The sequence below is a fragment of the Lichtheimia ornata genome (assembly GCF_029851405.1).
Source record: "Lichtheimia ornata isolate CBS 291.66 chromosome Unknown scaffold00058, whole genome shotgun sequence".
Classification (NCBI taxonomy): domain Eukaryota; kingdom Fungi; phylum Mucoromycota; class Mucoromycetes; order Mucorales; family Lichtheimiaceae; genus Lichtheimia; species Lichtheimia ornata.
In genome coordinates, this window is record NW_026695378.1 from 66,481 (window position 1) to 84,687 (window position 18,207).

Below are 18,207 nucleotides of genomic sequence, written 5' to 3' on the forward strand. Positions count from 1 at the left end.
TGGTAACACCAACAACTTGTTTTTCCATTGCTTGGGCTGCATGTACAAATTACAACTTTATTGCCTGTGCCAACTGTAATGTAATGCTATCTATCATTCGACCTTGTATGATTTTCTCCATTTACACTATTCAACCTCTTGCATTAAATAAAGGGTTTAACAAAGAGCATTCAACAAAAATGAAATGTACTATGTATGTAGTAGTAGCTCTCCATTGTATCCTCGGCAGTATGTACCTTGTAGAGAAAAGGATAGCTTAAAGCGTGGAGGAGAGTGATTATCATGGACTTCTTTCATCATACACATACACAAAGACATTATTAATGGGTATATGTATCCAAGCAACAATAAGTGGCAACCAATCATTCGCCTTGCCTGACGTTTCGCACGGAGTTGTTGCCGGGAACACGCATTAATCGTGATATGCGTCTGGATGTATATCCGACCACGTGCAAAGCATATATTAAGCTCAATGACAACACTGTGGGAGGGGTTTTTTTTTACGCTGTATTCATTGTAACAAGTCGGGTGATTTTCAATGCATTGATAATAAACAAGGCATGTTGAATAGAGAAAAGAGCGGAAATGCTGTGTGCGGTAACACAATCCCACACGAGAGATCGACTATCAATAAGTAATATAGAGTATAGAATCAAAAAGTGTTAAAGGACAATCAAAAAGGCAAAGAGTCAACCGATAAAAAAGTGAAACAAGGCTCCTAGTAGCAGATTCAACATTGGGGGCAATGCAATACGCGCGGCATGACGTGACTACTGGCATATTAAGCTTAGAGTCAGTTCAGCTAGATTTGGGCTTGCTTGGTTGGTAGCATACATCTCCTTTCCTCGTATTATTCACCCTCTCTTTCTTTCTCTCTCTTTTACACGCTCACTTGCAAAAGCAGCGACATTACGCAAACCCATTTGTCAACGTCTTTTTACTCGGCAACTTTCACTGCTTGTAATCTCAAAAAAGACTAGCCGGCATTTACAGTGACAGCAGCACACATTGCCCATCGACACTTGCTTTTGCATTTCAACTTTTATTATCTCGACTGCTTCTCAACTTTCCTTTCCAAACGAGAAACGATTACTGTTCAGCAACAGCTTTATCTTTTCAAAGGCATGTGGAGAGAGATGATGGTGCGCGTGAATCCTTGTTCCCCCCCCCATCTTACCAATACCTCTTTACCATTAGGTCTAAGCACTTGCAACAGCCTACAACTACTTGAACGTTAGTCTCTTTCTCTTTCTTTTGACGATCGCACTTTCGGTATGTATATACATATATGGACTCCCAAACATAATTCAACTTGACTCTTAACCGACCGGTTAGCATACCCCATAGTAACGGGCGCATCAAAGGATCGAGACAGCGTTGTTAAGCCTACTTTTTAAAGACACTCTATTGAAGAAGACAATGTAAGGAGAACCAAGAAGGTATGATGGTAGGATTGATCCTAATTTGCATTGTTGTGTGTAGGGGCGACGATATTGATGCGAGGGAAAATATATTGAGCAAAAGGCTACTTGAAGCCGGATGCGAATGCTGTGATTCTTCCGCCACACTCCGTGAATTATTGGCAGACGTTGTCAAGGATATCCATGAAAAGGATGTTGCTATCGCGTTGGGATGTATGGCGCGAGCTTATGCAGATATCCATGGTACTACCACCACATCCGGAGAATCGAATTGGAATGTGGAAAATTTCGTTGCAGTGATTGTTGATTTGGTATGTAATATGGGACTACATCACACCCCACATCCACACACACACCCATTGACTTGGTTTATTTCAGGTACCTACCATTGATTGGGAAAAGGTGATGCAGAGCTTGGATTATCCACATTTCTTTGTCTATGATGCCAAGGGCTTGGGAACCATTGTTCGTGCATGGAAACATTGTCCAAAGGTAAATTTCATTGTATACGGCAATAGGGAGAAGGAGGAGGACTTATTAAAGAGGTTTAGAGTTCTGAACCATTTCCTGCAAACATCTTTTTCGGCAAATGGCGAAATCTCAAAGGTCAACTTGGTGCACTTTATCAAATGGTGAATGCTCCCAGCGATCTTCTCAGTTTACCAGCATGTTCGGAGGCAAAAGTGATTACCATGGATGACTTTGGCGAATCCAGCACACACATCCAAAACTTGGCAGCCCAATTTATGGACAATCAATTGAACTCTTTGGATTTGATCGAATGCGTCATCGGGTTAGCAGAAACCGCCATCGTGGATGATGTCAAGGTGTTTACGGATATGATGGTCAACAAGGCTCCCGAGTTGGTATTCCTTGGTTTCCTTCAATCCAAGGTAAGTTATTATGAAGGAGGAGGAGGATGGTAGTAGTATAGATGTTAATCATTGATTTAGATAACGATGCCAGTGTACCATAAGGATATTCTCGGGCGCCTCTTGTTGATGTACATGACAGGCAACAGCAGCAGTCCATTGGTGCTTACCAAGATGTGGCAAATCAATCCCGATTTCTTCACGAGGAGTATTATGGATATGTACAGTACGGATGCCAACATGATATCAAGGATATTGGATATTGCTCATGAGCTTAAAGTATGTATAAGTGCAAGGATGGTCAATTAGCATGTTTACTTATGATGTTCATCATAGATCCTCGATTACATGTTGAACTTGCAGCCCTATTTCTTCTCCATTGATTTGGCAGCATTGGCATCTCGACGCGAGTTTTTGAATTTGGAAAAGTGGCTTCAAGAAAAGATTGCTGAGCAAAAGGATGCATTCATTCGTGTGTGTTTGGAATTCCTCAGTCAAAAGGTGGCGGCTGAAATATCACGACAAGAGGCCAATGCCACACCGCAGACAATTCCTTTACCCGTGGAGATCATTGGTGTTTTCTTAAAGGTGCTTGGTGAAAGGTAAATGGAGAACATAGGGATAAGGAGGGGAGGGGAAGGAGTTTTATCTAACATGTGAAGGATAGTCCTATGATTGCAGAGAATACGGAGCTTCTCAAAGAGGTGCAAACAGTGTGTCTTCAATCCTATCCAAAGTTGATCAATATTCGCGGCAATACGGAAGGAGGAAGAGGATCGAATGATGCGGAGGTGACCTTTAGTCAAGACATTGAAAACGAGGCCAATTCCTATTACGAGCGGATCTACAGTGGTGAAATGAGTGTGGATCAATTGGTGGAACGACTCAAGGCCTTTAGTCAATCAAAGACAGCTCGTGAGCAGGACATATTTGCATGCATGATCCATAACCTTTTCGATGAATACCACTTTTTCCCAAAGTACCCTGACAAGGAACTCTCGATTACCAGCACGCTTTTTGGATCACTCGTACAGCATCATTTGGTTTCCTATGTGCCTCTTGGTATCGCTCTTCGATGTATCCTTGATGCGCTTCACAATCCAGCAGGCTCCAAAATGTTCAATTTCGGTTTACAAGCCTTGTCTCAGTTCCAATCTCGGTTACCCGAATGGCCCCAGTATTGTGTCAATTTACTTCAGATCCCACAGCTGCAACAAGCAAATCCAGATTTGGTACGATTCATTGGCACATCATTGCAATCAGCTCAACCTGAGAGTGGAGCAGGAGATGCTTTACCACCACAAGATATACCCACACAACAAGCATCTCAAGTCCCTGATATTTCATCCTTGACTGAAGCAACAGCAGCAGCAGCACGTCCTACTGATGTTGAACAACAACCACAACCACAACCACCCTTCACATCCATTCATTTACCCGATATGCCATCTGATAACATCAGCTATGAGACACCCACAGAGGCTATCCAGGACAAGATCCTCTTCATCATCAACAATATCGCTCGCAACAATCTTCAAGATAAGACAGCCGAATTGGCCGAGGTGCTTGATAAGACTGCTTACTTGTGGTTCAGCAACTACCTTGTTGTCAAACGTGTCAGCCGCGAGCCCAATTATCATGAGCTGTATCTTTTGGTGATGGATGCCATGAATAGCCGATTATTGTACCAGCATATTTTGCGAGATACCTATGCCAACATTCAAATCCTGCTCAATTCTGAAAAGACTATAAAGTCATCGTCGGAGCGAAGTTTGCTAAAGAATCTTGGATCATGGCTTGGTGCAATTACCTTGGCTCGTAACAAACCTATTCGGCATAAGAATATTGCCTTCAAGGTAGGGTGTGGGTGGTATACGTATACGTATGTGATACTAACATGGGATGATATTAGGATCTCTTACTGGAGGGCTTTGATAGCAATCGTTTGATCGTGGTGATTCCTTTTGTATGCAAAGTCTTGGAGCAATGCAACAATAGCGTCGTGTTCAAACCTCCCAATCCATGGTTGATGGCGATCCTCAAGTTGTTGGTCGAGCTCTATGAGTGTGCCGAATTGAAGCTTAACCTAAAGTTTGAGATTGAAGTATTATGCAAGGGGTTGTCACTTGAGCTTGAAGGTATGTGCACACACACATCACTTGGTCCATTAGGGGGAGAACATCACTCACACACAATCCTGTAGAAATCGAAGCGACATCCATTCTCAAGAATCGACCTTCCAAACAAGCAGGTGGCCTACCTGAAGGCTTGGAAAAGATGCATGAATTATCAGCTGGTAAATTCCCCGGGCCCAGTATGATGTTTCCAGGAGGTGGTGGAGTCTTGGATGGAACAAGCACGGCGACGGAGATGGATGAATCAGCATTCTCAATACCCAACATTGCACCTTATCTCGTGTTCAACCCACAAATCATCTTGTATTCATCACAACCCGCTTCCAAGCGATGGGTACTACAAGCCATTATGCAATCAATACGCGAGGTGAGTTATTGTGTGATTCGCATCATCAACCCTATACTGATCTCTTCTTCGTTTGGTAATAGATTATTGAACCTGTTGTTGAACGCTCAGTGGCCATTGCGGCTGTTTCTACACGTGAACTTGTCACCAAAGATTTGGCGGTGGAACCTGATGAAAACAAGATGCGTAAAGCGGCTCATTGGATGGCACAAAATTTAGCGGGAAGCTTGGCTATGGTGACATGTAAAGAACCGCTTCGTATGAGCATGGTGACCAATTTGCGAGCTATATTCATGTCCAATGGATTGACAGACGTATGTTGTTATGATCGACTCCCTTATATGATTACTGATACATACTACCTTGTTTAGGCCATGGCAGAGCAAGCGGTCTTGTTGACGGTTTCCGACAATTTGGATCTTGTTTGTGCAGTGATTGAAAAGGTGGCTATGGAAAAGGCAACAGGCGACATTGACGAGGTGCTGAGGAACTCGTATGCCAGTCGAAAGAAGCATCGTGAGCAGCGACCTGGTCAACCTTATTTCGATTTGGAAGTGTATTCAATGACGAGATACCCTGCTTCGCTTCCTGAACCTTTGCGAGCCAAGACAAGTGGATTACAACCCAATCAATTACGTGTCTATGAAGATTTTACACGTATCCCAAGAACAGCACAACAAGTCCCTGATGCAGATCGACCGATACCACGTGCTGATGCTGCTGCTGCTACTACTACGGCTGCCATGTCCTCTTATGGTTACAATGCAATGGCCCCTACTACTGCTGGTGCTGGTGGCAATACTGGTTATGATGGCATGCCCATTCAACCCAACGCCCATCAAATTCTTGAACGCTTCACCCAATACCTTGCCGAATTGGAAAAACTTGCCAGCCAAACCAATGCACCCAACTTTGCATCATTGCCGCCCCTCCATGATATTCGTGTGATTATTCGTCAAGTGCCCATGTTGGCATTATCAAGCTTTGACAAGGTGGAAACGGCACGTGCTTTTGCCCAAAAAGTAGTATCCCTATTATACAAGAGCGAGACTCAGCTTGTACGGGAGATGTACGTTGTGTTATTGGAACGATTATGCGAGGTGTCTCCCAATGTTGGCACCCTGGTTACTTATTGGCTTACGCATGTGGATGATGAGAGGAAATACAATGTGCCTGTCACGATTGCATTGATGAAAGCTGGGTTGATCAATATCGCTGAACAAGATCAAGAACTCGGATTACTTGTTGATAGTGGACGAATGGTTGCCATTGACTTTGCTGCTATGCTTGTTCATACATGCATCTTTGAAGAAAACATTGCTAGCCCTCAAGACTTTGTTGTGTCTCTGGAAGCCATTAGTCGATTGCGTGGCAAGGTGCCTGACAGCGTACTTGTGTTGATGGAAAGCTTACATGGCACCAACCAAAATCGTGGCAAGGATATCCAAGATGAGGAAGCCGGTCTTCGAGAGCATTTGCAGTATCTTTTTGCCGAGTGGATTCGTCTTTGCCAACATCCCTCCACCACTGAAAAGGCCCAAAACACTTTCCTTATGCAATTGTCACAACAAGTGATTTACAAGAGCGAGGATATGTCGTCATTGTTTTTCCGATTATGCGTGGAAATGGCGGTGGATCGTGCTGCAAAGTTGAAACAAGTGCCTGGTCAATCACCTGGTGTCCCTTATCAGCTCATTGATGCCTTCTCCAAGCTTGTCATTGGGCTTCTCAAGATCCAAATGGAGTCAAACAACTCAGCCGCCATGGTCAATCAATTCTCAAAGGTATTATCAGTCATTGTACTCGTCCTTGCACAACACCATGAACAAGGTCGCCATCAATTCAACCAACGTCCTTTCCTTCGACTCTTTACTTGCTTGCTTGGTGATCTTCACGCTGCTGAACAGCAATTCCAATCATCCTACCTTGCTATATTGAACGCAATGAGCAATACCTTCCATACACTTCAGCCTACCTTTTTCCCTGGATTTACATTTGCATGGCTTCAACTGATATCGCACAGACTCTTCATGCCCAAGTTACTCTTGACGGAGAATCAAAAAGTAAGTATATAGATATCCTTATCGTGTGCATCATCCATTAACCTTCTGTTTGATAGGGATGGTCTAGTTTCCACAAGCTTCTCATATGCTTATTCCAATTCCTGGCACCTTTTCTTCGTGGCGTGGAACTCAAAGATACGACGCGTATGCTTTATCGGGGATCGCTGCGTATCTTGTTGGTGTTACTGCATGATTTCCCTGAATTCTTGTGCGACTACCATTTCAGTTTTTGCGACGTGATTCCTGAATCTTGCATCCAGCTACGAAACCTCATCTTGAGTGCTTTTCCACGCAATATGCGATTGCCTGATCCATTCACACCTAATCTCAAGGTCGATCTTTTGCCAGAAATCAACCAAGCACCCCGTATTCTTTCCGATTATGTGGGACCCCTCGTAGCGAACGGTGCCAAGAATGAGATTGATGGATTTATCAATGCGCATATGCCAAAACGATTTGTAACCGAATTGGTGAAAAAGCTACAATCCGGCAACGGCAACGGCAACGGCAACAACAACGTGGATCAACAAGGTGGAAGATACAATATTCCTTTGATGAACTCGGTTGTTTTCTATGTGGGCGTCAAGGGAATCTCGCTTGGTATCCCAGTGAATCAAGGTGCACCCATGGAAATCTATCAGCATTTGTTGACCGATTTGGATCCAGAAGGTGAGTACTAAGGTAGTCATAATGCAGCATGATCTAATGGGTGTTGTAACCTGTAGGTCGATACGTATTCTTGAGCGCCATTGCCAATCAGTTGCGATATCCCAACAGCCATACTCATTATTTCAGCTGTGTCCTCTTGTATCTTTTTGCTGAGAGTGATCAGGAGGCGATCAAAGAGCAAATAACGCGAGTGTTACTGGAAAGGCTGATTGTGAATCGTCCACACCCTTGGGGTCTTCTCATCACTTTTATTGAACTCATCAAGAATCCAAGGTATAACTTTTGGAACCACGCCTTCACTCGATGCGCTACCGATATTGAACGCCTCTTCGAGAGTGTCTCAAGGTATGTCTTTTAATTATCTTGGTTGGACTTTACTAACTTTTGGTCTCGTGACACTTGCAGATCCATCAACCAGATATAGAAACAAAAAAGTGATTGTATCATAAGTAATAGTACCATAATGTAAAAAGCATTGTTTATCTTTTTTCCTTCCACATTTGAAATCAACATTGGGCATGGGGTTATGTATGTACGGTAACATGTCAAAGTGGGAGGATCCCATTTATGTAAAGTCTATTACAATCTATTGGGGTGCAAATCCTGCAAAGCTATCCATGTAATAATCGGGTCGAACTTCGCTTGAAGATGATAAAACTTCGACTTCGGATGTGACACCTAGGTGTGGGATGAATGATGAAAGGATGAGTGGATGTGTTTTTCAACCATGTGCTGTCATGAACGTACCTGTCAACACACACAATGTCTCGATGCCACCCTTGACACCAAATTCGATATCCGTATCGAGACGATCACCAATCATGCATGTTCGCTTGGGGTCAAGATGATACCTATAAACGTAACATGTGAACATCCACAATCCCAGTCAACGTTCCTATACACGTACTCAGCGAAAATGGTTTGTAACATGTTTTGTGCAGGCTTTCCCAAAACAACATCAGGGTCTCGGTTGAGTGCCTTGATGATAGGAGAGGCAATGGATCCAGCACCTAAATCAAATCATGGTTACCATCCAGCCATTATCCTATTTGACAAGCCTCTGCTTACCTGGAAGAATTGAGCCATCTGTGGGATATGTGGTATCACCATTAGTGAGGATAAAGTGACAGTCAGGGTTGTTCTTGAGATAAGTGAATGCCTTGGCGTATTTGACATAATTGACGGCAGTATCCAAGCCAATCACAACAGCGCCCACTTCAGGGTCATGGTCGATCTTTCCTTTGAACTCGGCATGGTTATCTTCCTACAACAACAACATCATCATTCATTATCATTTCAAGGGTAGCATAGGGGCCAACAATACACTTACATCAGCACCGCATGTACGGATGCCTTGAGCTTGTAATTCCTCTCGAATACCAGACATGCCAACAATGTACACCTTTTTATCATCAGGAAAGTTGACCACGTGCTTAAGATAAGCGGCTGTTGCAAAAGCCGAGCTGAAGATCTCATCCTACAAGCCATATGCGTCAACACATGCTTCCTATGTTGTTGCCCTGAAACTACTTACCAACGAGGCCTGAATGCCAAAACCCTTGAACTTGCCAAGGAACGCCGCACGCGACTTTGTGCTATTGTTGGTAACAAAGAAAATCCTCTTTCCTAATCATCCCCCCCATGGTCAGCGTCTTTGTCTTACTAACAATAGACGTACGTACCTCTTTTACGAAGCTCCTCCATAGCCTTATCCACCCCAGGTATCAGATCACTGCCATCCCACAGGACACCTGGGAATCCATGCATTCACGTTAGCCTCATGTCATGAACGTAAATAAAAAAAGGCACACTTGCCATCGCAATCGAAGAGGAAATTGTCAAACTTGTCGAGGAAAAAGTCTCGTTCAACTGAAGTCAATAGTTTCTTGGTCATGGAAAAGCAGCGATAAAGAGCGGGAAAATGACTACAAGCCAATAAGACATTTGGATCTACCAATGCTTCGGAGCAGCTGGATCATCGGCTTTTCTTTCTAAAGCAGGGATCTTGGTACATACGCTAGAGAGCATCACCCCCATAGTAACATCATCTTATCGATAAAAGGATGGTATGTATATCACTCGTGAGAGTATTCGTTGATCATGTCACGTTGAAAGTTGCTGCTTCTTGTTATCATCCAGGCACCACCAAAGACCTTAGGTACATGAACACACGCATGCGAAACTAAAAGAACATGATCTTCATATTGCAACAGGACAAAAGTATTTCACTGGGGAGTCCTTAATCATAAGGATAAGACTTTGGATCGATTGTAATCCTATATCTTACTAATCATCCTGCAATGGTACAGTAGGCCCGGATAAACGATTCGATTCTCAATGTGCAACCATGCATCTTGTTCGGAAGATAAGCGCACTGATACATTGTACCACAAAGACGTCGCATTATGTTTCAAGGTGTAGGATACATATGGAGATCATGACTTGAGGACTTGGCACACGACATGCATCACAACCAGCAGTTGCCAGGATACAACAAATCCACAGCATAGCACCCTCGCAACGCCGCGATCAACTAGTTGAAAAACACGCTCTGCTTTGCGATCAAGGCATCAGAAGGAGCGTACCTGTAGCGAATGCGACATCGTGAACAACGATCCAAACGTGCTTCCCTTTCAACTCTTCTTTGAAACGTACTTCCCCTTCAACTTTATCACTTGCATTTCGCTTTTAACGCGTCGATCGACAAAGATTCTCCCTCTTTCAACACTTCATTATGGCAAGCTCTTCTCTCTTCAGATCTCTCTTCCAACACTTCAGTAGATCCAAGCCCTTCTCTCTTCAAGACTCTGTCAATGCCTCACTAGATCAAGCTTCTCGAGATCCCTCTTTCAACGCTTCATTAGAGCGAGCTTCTCTCTCCCTCCAGATCTCTCTTTCAACGCTTCATTGGACCAAACTTTTCTCTCCCACGAGATCTCTTTTTTCAACCCTTCATTAGACCAAAGTTCTTTGTATTATCATTTGCTTTATTGTATTATCACATAAAAGGACATTATATAAGAGCTTTTGGTTTAAAAGGAACGTTTATTTAAAAAGACAACAAGAAAACTACAAGTGGCAATTGGTTTCGACAAGTCTTAAGGACTTGTGTACTCACAGGGATGACCAACGTGAAGGTTTGCCACACCATCCCCGCCCCTATAGCTGGTGGCACTAATTCCAGCCAGGAGGAGGTCTTAGCTAGCATCGACCTCAATTAGGTTTCGCCACAGAAAGATTACTGCTGGGGGGGGAATACGGGGAGCAAGTAAAACGATCTGAAGTGCGGGGCACACTGGGACGTGCGCACACAGAGTTGGTGTGGCACGCGTGTGAACTGGCAAAGGTTGGGCGTTGCCAGGAAGAGGAGGAGGGTACGGGCCAAGTACCGTGATGGCAAAGGCTGGGCGTTGCCACAAAGAAAAAGAAAAAAAATGGGGGCCGCGCGTTCTTGGTTTTTATACTTGTCCCCACAACTCAGCTGGCGGCTCCTAAAAAGTCGCCATGGTTACACACGTGACCATAGCGACTGTTGCTACCCATAACAACAATGAGACAACGAGAACAGTGAATCGATTATAAACACCCTTTTATTTTTGATGATTTGTATTTTACACGTGTACTACTCTCTGTGTCAAAAAGATGAAAAGATGATCCGGTGCAGCAGGTCATCCGCATTTGCAATGACTTCTCTACGTGTGCTTTCGACATACGGTCTATCTTGAATGTTCGTGCTATGCCTCGCAAAGCTTTTTTTTTTATCAAACTTGGTTTTATGAAGATATTGCCATCATGATAAAGTAAAGTAGTAGGGGAGCTGGATATATAGAAGACGTTCCGAATGATTCAATCACGTTGTTGTCACGTATAGAAGATCTCTTTATTTTTATTCCAAGTCAATGTTTACCCTCTTGACATCAATTATGATGCTCCTTACATAAACAAACGTAGGATCATCGTCTTGTAAACATTAAACAGCTCATATCGAATTGCTATAAACCGCTGCAAACTGGAAGGCATCATTCAGCATGTTTTATTCACGTATGATCCATTATTGCGGGTAATAGAGTCAAGAGTACAGGTCTACTATATTACTAACAGTGTCGTGTCGTGTGGGTGATGAGCACAATGGTGAATGAACCACATAAGGGATGAATCGATATGATGACGACTTGGATCCATTGTACTCGCAGCTGAGAAAATGACGATGGATCGTGATCAGGATGCGAGGTCATTGTTGCCGTTGTCCGTTGTTTGTGGTGGCATTATTGGTTTCCATCATTCGATCGAGTACTAAGAACTACTGCCATGCATCCAATCATCAGATTTGCCGGGCGTGGTTCCTGATGCTCATAATCGGTCTCCTCATTGTCCAATCCACAAGTAGCTCTCCTCACTTTTTCTCTTGAAATGATCCATCTTCATTGATAATCCTCATCATCGCTGTCGTCGCTATCCAAAACACATGCAAGCGTCAGGATCTTCATGTACTCCTTTGCCACAGCTACTAACCTTGTCGATTTGAATCATGTGCCGCGATCCTTCAAGTGGAGCATTGAGTGTTATGGTAGTACGTGAATGTAATGACGAAGCAGATTCCCATTTTCCATCGCATGTTGCAGCATCCTCTGATAAGGTAGCATCATCGACAATGAATCCCGCTGTGTGGTACGATAACATTCTTGACATGATATAACCGAGGGAAAGTCTCTTGATCCTGTTGTCATTACACACCTTCCATCGTAAGTGCACTTGCATGCGACACATCCCATAATGAACACTTTTACCTTGGGTGCTTCTCAATACCATCCTTGCTCAAATAAAAACCTTATCTCCATGTCATCCATATTGTGCTGTTGCTGTTTCATTGTAAGGTTCGTTAATCCACAAGTCTTGCGTTGTAGATCCCATACCATGCGTACCATTTTGAGCCAACGTATAGCATTCATGCTTTGAAATCAATGTCTTGTTGCTGTCGCAGGTACCATAATCCAATGTATTCAAGCTGCAACAAATGCAATGTAAGATAACAAGGATAGCATTCGCTTTTCGTGTAGACATACCCAAAGTAACAACGTGTACGGACATCTCGTTGATAACAACCATAAGAAGAATACAGACGACACACGACGCCCCCCTTGGACCTTGTATAAGCGAGAGAACAGAAAGCTACATGTAATCTTTAGTATCTCAACGTCCAACTTGAATAATAAAGCAATGCAGCGATTGAACGTACTTGTTGTAGTATTATAATGAGAGCTTGAGTCATGGGGTAGATCGCACGCGTACTAGTTGTTGAATGTCTGCAACTGGCAAGTGTCGCCATTGACCACCTGTTCACCCAATTGACGTTGTACATTGAAAGGAATGCCAGCTGTTAATGTGTTGTAGTTTGTAAATGGAGGCAAGCTTACCTTGCTTTGTGAAGTGGGAGTGAAGAAAGAAGGGGTTCTCTGTTGTTCCTCTCAGTGTTCCCAATTTGTGCACTACGCGCCACCCCGCTTGCTACAGTTGCTGTTGTGAAGATGTACCTCAACAATAGCCTATACTCTTGGTTCAACAGTAACGACCACTACTCGAGAGTTAAATTGAACACATTCCTTGTAATTAAGCGATACATCATTTTACTGGGGCGGGATTGACGCCCACCAAACTCGTGCACATCAATGCCGATCGACACTCCAGGATTTGTGCAACCCAATACACGACCCTCCTAGCAATCATACAAAATGCTCCTGTATAAATTCATTGTCATTGTCGTTGTCATAACGAACAGCCTTCTCATTATTGGATGTTGTTTACTTACGTACCTTCACAAAAGGCAATCATCATCATCATCATGCATTTGTGCAGCAACCTGTCAAGGACGTGCTTGTGTAACCACCACGTGCCATTTCACTCAGCTCTTCATCTTTCCGTTAATGCAGCTGACACCATCCACTAGGAGAAAGCAACTCCACCACGCTTACAGCATAGTGAAAACATAAAGGTGCCTGTATCTCCAAACTTTACAATGAAACGTGGGGTCTTTCATAGCGCAATGTGCTCGGCTTGGCCAACAGCACCTTGTGTGCAAGTTTCACGTTCATCGTGGCCATTCCCAGATTTCGCAATGTCGCTACCAGCCAACTGGATCCTGGGGTCGACCTCTTGAATTTTTTTTCGACGACCAAAAAATATTTTTTGGGCTGTTTGCGACATTGACCGTGAAACTTGCACACAAGGTGCTGTTGGCCAAGCCGAGCACATTGCGCTATGAAAGACCCCACGTTTCATTGTAAAGTTTGGAGATACAGGCACCTTTATGTTTTCACTATGCTGTAAGCGTGATGCTATATGAAGAGTGGTCTTTGTTCATTGTCAAATAGCTAGACCTTGGAGAGCCAAAGATTGCCGAGGGTCGTGTTGTGTAACTTGAGTCAGTCAGCGGAGGGGATGCATGATACTTGTACACTATTTAGGTATAGTTCCAAAAACGCCAAACACAAAACAGCATCCAATTTTAGAGAAATCAAACTGATTGATTATTTGTAATGCCGGCTAGCAACCCATTCCTCCCATTCACCTTTGTTGCCCAATACAATGCATATGAACGATTGTCCTGCTCCAGCCCATCATCCCCATCGTTCAACTTTCTCCATCCGAGAGGATTTGATTCAGCAACACTCAAACAAAGAAATAGCATTCAACATCAGTTCAACTCATTTTAATTTCCACTCTTCCACTCTCGATTTCTTTCCTCTTCCTCTCATTCTCAACTGTTGGCCCCATTTAAGTATACAACTACGACCTGCGAACGATTGTCCTGCTTCAACCCATCATGTCAACCCTACGAATGCCTTGATCCGATTGTCTTTGACTGAATGTCAAGTCCATGGCATGTACACAGCCTTCTTGTCACTCTACTACAACACTTGAATCGCTTGACACAACACGCTCTTGCACGCTCCTCGGCCACAACCAAACGTAGCAGCATTCATTCCAGCAATTGCTATTTACTCCAATGTCTCAAACAGCATTCACAATCATGTCACTCTACTACAACACACGCTCTTGCGCACTCCTTTGCACGACCAAACGTAACAGTCGCATCCATTAGCAAGGCCTTTACTCCATCGTCTCAAGTTTCTTGCAGCAACTTGCCATGCAGCCTTCTTTTACGTGAACAGGACATAGCCGTTGTATAGAAGCAGCTTTACGTACATGTAATACATACGGATCCCTATGGACGATGCCATATCAGCTATCAATTACTCCTCGATACAGCTATCCTCATGTGGTTGAGCTGCGATAGAATATGACCAAGCAGTGATTGAACAACAGCCGGATGGAAAAGGAAGCGATTACATGGCTCTTTTCAACCAACACATTGGATTTGCAATGGTTATGGATGGATGGGTGCACTCAAGGGCAGTGATGAGAAATGTTGGATGTTGCTTCAATTACTTGGCACGTTGTCAGCAGGAAGGATGGGTCATGTCACATGATACAGCTGCGGATGATGGTTGATGGGATGGCAGTGACGAGTGGTGTTGTACAGCAATGGATGGTATTGGAATAACTCAAATCAAGATACGCAACAACTATTTTGCATTCATGGGTGGAGATGTTTATGACAACAGCAACCAAGGATACAATGACACAATGATACTTGTCAACTCTAAAGTGATTCACCGCTACCTTATTCAACTTGCAATGCTATTCCTTTATCGTATTCACTTGATGATAAGCACCCATACTACCACGCTCTATTTTTCGACTTCCATTGAATGAGCATTGTATTCAACATAACAATTAAAGTATTCATACCATTCTATCAGCTCACGTTTGCAAGATGAGGATCAGGTGGTTGTTTTCTGGATTGATGGTGAGACTGGGTGAAGTTGAGTTGCAGGGGAATACACGCGATATTTGAAGGTGGGGAAACGGGATGCATCTTTACATCGTCGTTTGTATCGAGAGACTTTTGCTACTTTTGTCGCCTTACATCCGTCACTGCTCCTGGTTCATAGGCGACTTAAATGATAAGTCTCGGCGTTTCTCAATGGATTGAGACATGTTTAATAAACATTCGTATTTATAATAAAGATAAACTCAAAGTGATAATGTCCAACAGTTGTGGTAGTTGCATGAGCTTGGTTCCTTGCATGGACTCAATAAGCCATCATGCTCTATGTATGTATCCTTGAAATTGGTACACCAGGACGACATTCCAACATATTCAGCTGTGACAAGTTACGACCAGCGATGGTATAATAAGCATATAGTTGGTGGGTATGTATATACATTAATACAGATGACGAGAATATTTACAAGTGGACTAAACACAACCTATTCTTTCTTGAATACTTTTGCAAAGCTTGTCGGAATCGAGGTGTATCCAGCGTTTCCCGAAAATTCTTCTTCCATGCTTGGTGATCAAGACTAGGCCCCGTTGATTGCAGTGTTTGATATACATCCAAAAGCTTTGCAAGATCATTTAAAAGATTGGCGAGTTCTTGGAGCGAAGTAGGGAGAGTGACTTGACAAAGTTCGGCCAGCACATATACTCCTTCATCATATAAAGCTTGGACGTAGAAGGTGATCTTGCATCCTACTCGATGTTAAAAATAAGCTTTCTTCAACCACCTAGACAATGTGTATCTTGCTAGGTCTTACCAATAACTTGAAACAAGAGCACCTTATTTAGCTTATGATGGTCGATTGCATCTTTGCCGAAAACAGCTATACGGACAAAGTCCACTCCCATGCTCCGGCTGTCTGCATCTTCAGGCTTGACCTCTCCGAATACCCTGCTCCTGGTAAATTGCATGTCCTCGATATCACTTAGTATTGCATCCGGGCGCTCAACACGAGTCGTGCGGCATTTGCGTTCTTCGGCATTTGTTTCTGGCCTACTTCCTAAATTAGCCATCCAATACCAAAAAGTCGAACCTTTCCGCTTACCAGCGTAATCTGCTCGAGTAGCCACTGAAAATCGGACGTAAAATGATGTCCACAACCAAAGCAATGATGTCATGCTCACCCAACTTCTTGATCATTGGCACAGATGGGAACTCCTCAAGCCTAATAGATATGATGGATGGATACACTGGTCAATGCCATGGATAGATTTCACTGTAGCAATCTTACTCACATGTTGATTACCATACGTATTGCACGATACTCGAATGATTGGAACTTGTACTGGGTGATCAACTGAAGACATGAAGCCACCACAGACTCTCGGTCGAATCCAGGACGCTTGAGAACCTACTATTGCCTTTAATAACCACAATTTACCATGAATCCTGCAATAAATACCTTTACGCACTCCGTAAGACCCTTCAAAAACTCAAGGTCAAGGGCGCTGTCAAAGCAACAGTGGTTATCAAGAAAATTGTTGTACATTGAGTCGAGTGCTTGCCGGCCAAAGATGTCGAGCTGTCGTCGAGAATACTGGCTAGGTTTGAGCAACAAAATGTGATTCAAGGATCTAAATTCTTGATTGAGAATCGTGAGATGTATCAACAGAGAAGGTGTTGGATGCTTACAACAAATCATGCAAGTGTGTTTCAAAATAAAAAGTCGTGTCTCGCTCCTGTGTAACCACTTCTTTCTTGTACGTGTAAAAACGCTTGGCAATGGTGGATGCTTCAAGATCAAGTGCTGGACCAAGATGGATCTCTGGTTTTCTCAACATCGGTGGTGGGCTGGAAATCAATGTGCACTAGTAATAGATGCAATCCGACATATGCTCAGTGATAAATGCTGGAATCATATAAGCTTTTCATCACCTTTTCATCATCATTGTCTTCATTTTCATGCGAATTGCCATCAGCTTGATCGTCAACTTGGCCGGTTGCTGTTTTTTGGCGTTTTCGTGATCGAACATCGGGCTCTCCTTGATGTACCGCTGTCGTAGAATTAGATGACGACTCACCAAAACTGACAATCGAGCTATCCCCTTGCTGGATATGATAGCTGTTATTGATGGGAGGTTGATGTTTCTAGTGTTTTTAGTTAGCATCGTAAGAGCTTTTGATGTTATGCAGCCTTACTGTATCTTTCAAATCTTCGATTTTCAACTTGACGGCTGTTGGTGTGTTAGGGTGCTGTGCGATCGTGTCAAGCGCGTTCAAGTAAGCAGATTCGAGCGTTTTTTTTGACGGGGGATTGGTAGTTTTGGTGAATTGGTCTTTAAAGTGCTTGAAGTCCCAATGTTTGAAATCGGTCAAGGTGAAGAACAAAATGTACTTGTCGTGCCCACTATACGTGTGTCGATAGCCGTCAATATCCATTGTTCAGAGAGGAAGAGGGTCAAGGACGAAGGCGGATTGTGATCTGCAGCTGCGGAAATCTATGCCGCACATTGAATTGATGCAAGCGTGCATATGTGTTGAGGGATGCAATGACCGGACAAAAGAGTACCGCACCATTTTCCTCTCACTGAAGTTACCTTTGTAAAAATGAACACAAGTGCCACCATTCCTCTCAGCCTAAATCGTATCCCAAAAGAGGTGTGAGCATGTTTTTTTATAGTGTAGCGAGCTTTATTCTTATTGAGATATTCTATAGCGACCCTTTTCCTCACTACCATTATACGTCATCCTTGTTGTCTTTGGGTTCCCCATATCGTGCATTTGAGATCCTTTTTGAGACTCCCATTTTATATACTACAGTTGCAGTAGACCATTGGGTACGTGTACTAGGATAGATGAC

General features: G+C 43.4%; 3 protein-coding genes across 3 annotated transcripts; 1 reads left to right on the forward strand and 2 right to left on the reverse strand.

The window, feature by feature from the left end:
- Positions 1 to 745: 745 nt before the first annotated feature.
- O0I10_009679 (uncharacterized protein) lies at positions 746 to 7,930 on the forward strand (the record flags this gene model as incomplete). Its single annotated transcript, XM_058489666.1, has 15 exons — positions 746 to 825; positions 1,365 to 1,421; positions 1,483 to 1,732; positions 1,800 to 1,913; positions 1,973 to 2,314; positions 2,375 to 2,572; positions 2,630 to 2,895; positions 2,961 to 4,149; positions 4,206 to 4,431; positions 4,497 to 4,795; positions 4,858 to 5,088; positions 5,146 to 6,837; positions 6,894 to 7,506; positions 7,563 to 7,851; positions 7,912 to 7,930. 15 exons carry the CDS (start codon positions 746 to 748, stop codon positions 7,928 to 7,930), a joined length of 5,865 nt encoding a protein of 1,954 aa, XP_058339542.1.
- A 162-nt stretch (positions 7,931 to 8,092) lies between these two features.
- Positions 8,093 to 9,400, reverse strand: O0I10_009680 (uncharacterized protein; the record flags this gene model as incomplete). The annotated part of the gene is made up of 8 exons (XM_058489667.1): positions 8,093 to 8,184; positions 8,254 to 8,357; positions 8,414 to 8,516; positions 8,575 to 8,770; positions 8,837 to 8,983; positions 9,041 to 9,132; positions 9,189 to 9,257; positions 9,322 to 9,400. The coding sequence occupies 8 exons, from the start codon at positions 9,398 to 9,400 to the stop codon at positions 8,093 to 8,095; spliced, it is 882 nt and encodes a 293-aa protein (XP_058339543.1).
- Positions 9,401 to 15,815: 6,415 nt separating this feature from the next.
- On the reverse strand, positions 15,816 to 17,786 carry O0I10_009681 (uncharacterized protein; the record flags this gene model as incomplete). Its single annotated transcript, XM_058489668.1, has 8 exons — positions 15,816 to 16,099; positions 16,165 to 16,400; positions 16,453 to 16,572; positions 16,643 to 16,758; positions 16,810 to 16,981; positions 17,040 to 17,215; positions 17,283 to 17,495; positions 17,547 to 17,786. The coding sequence occupies 8 exons, from the start codon at positions 17,784 to 17,786 to the stop codon at positions 15,816 to 15,818; spliced, it is 1,557 nt and encodes a 518-aa protein (XP_058339544.1).
- Between the last annotated feature and the right edge of the window lie 421 nt (positions 17,787 to 18,207).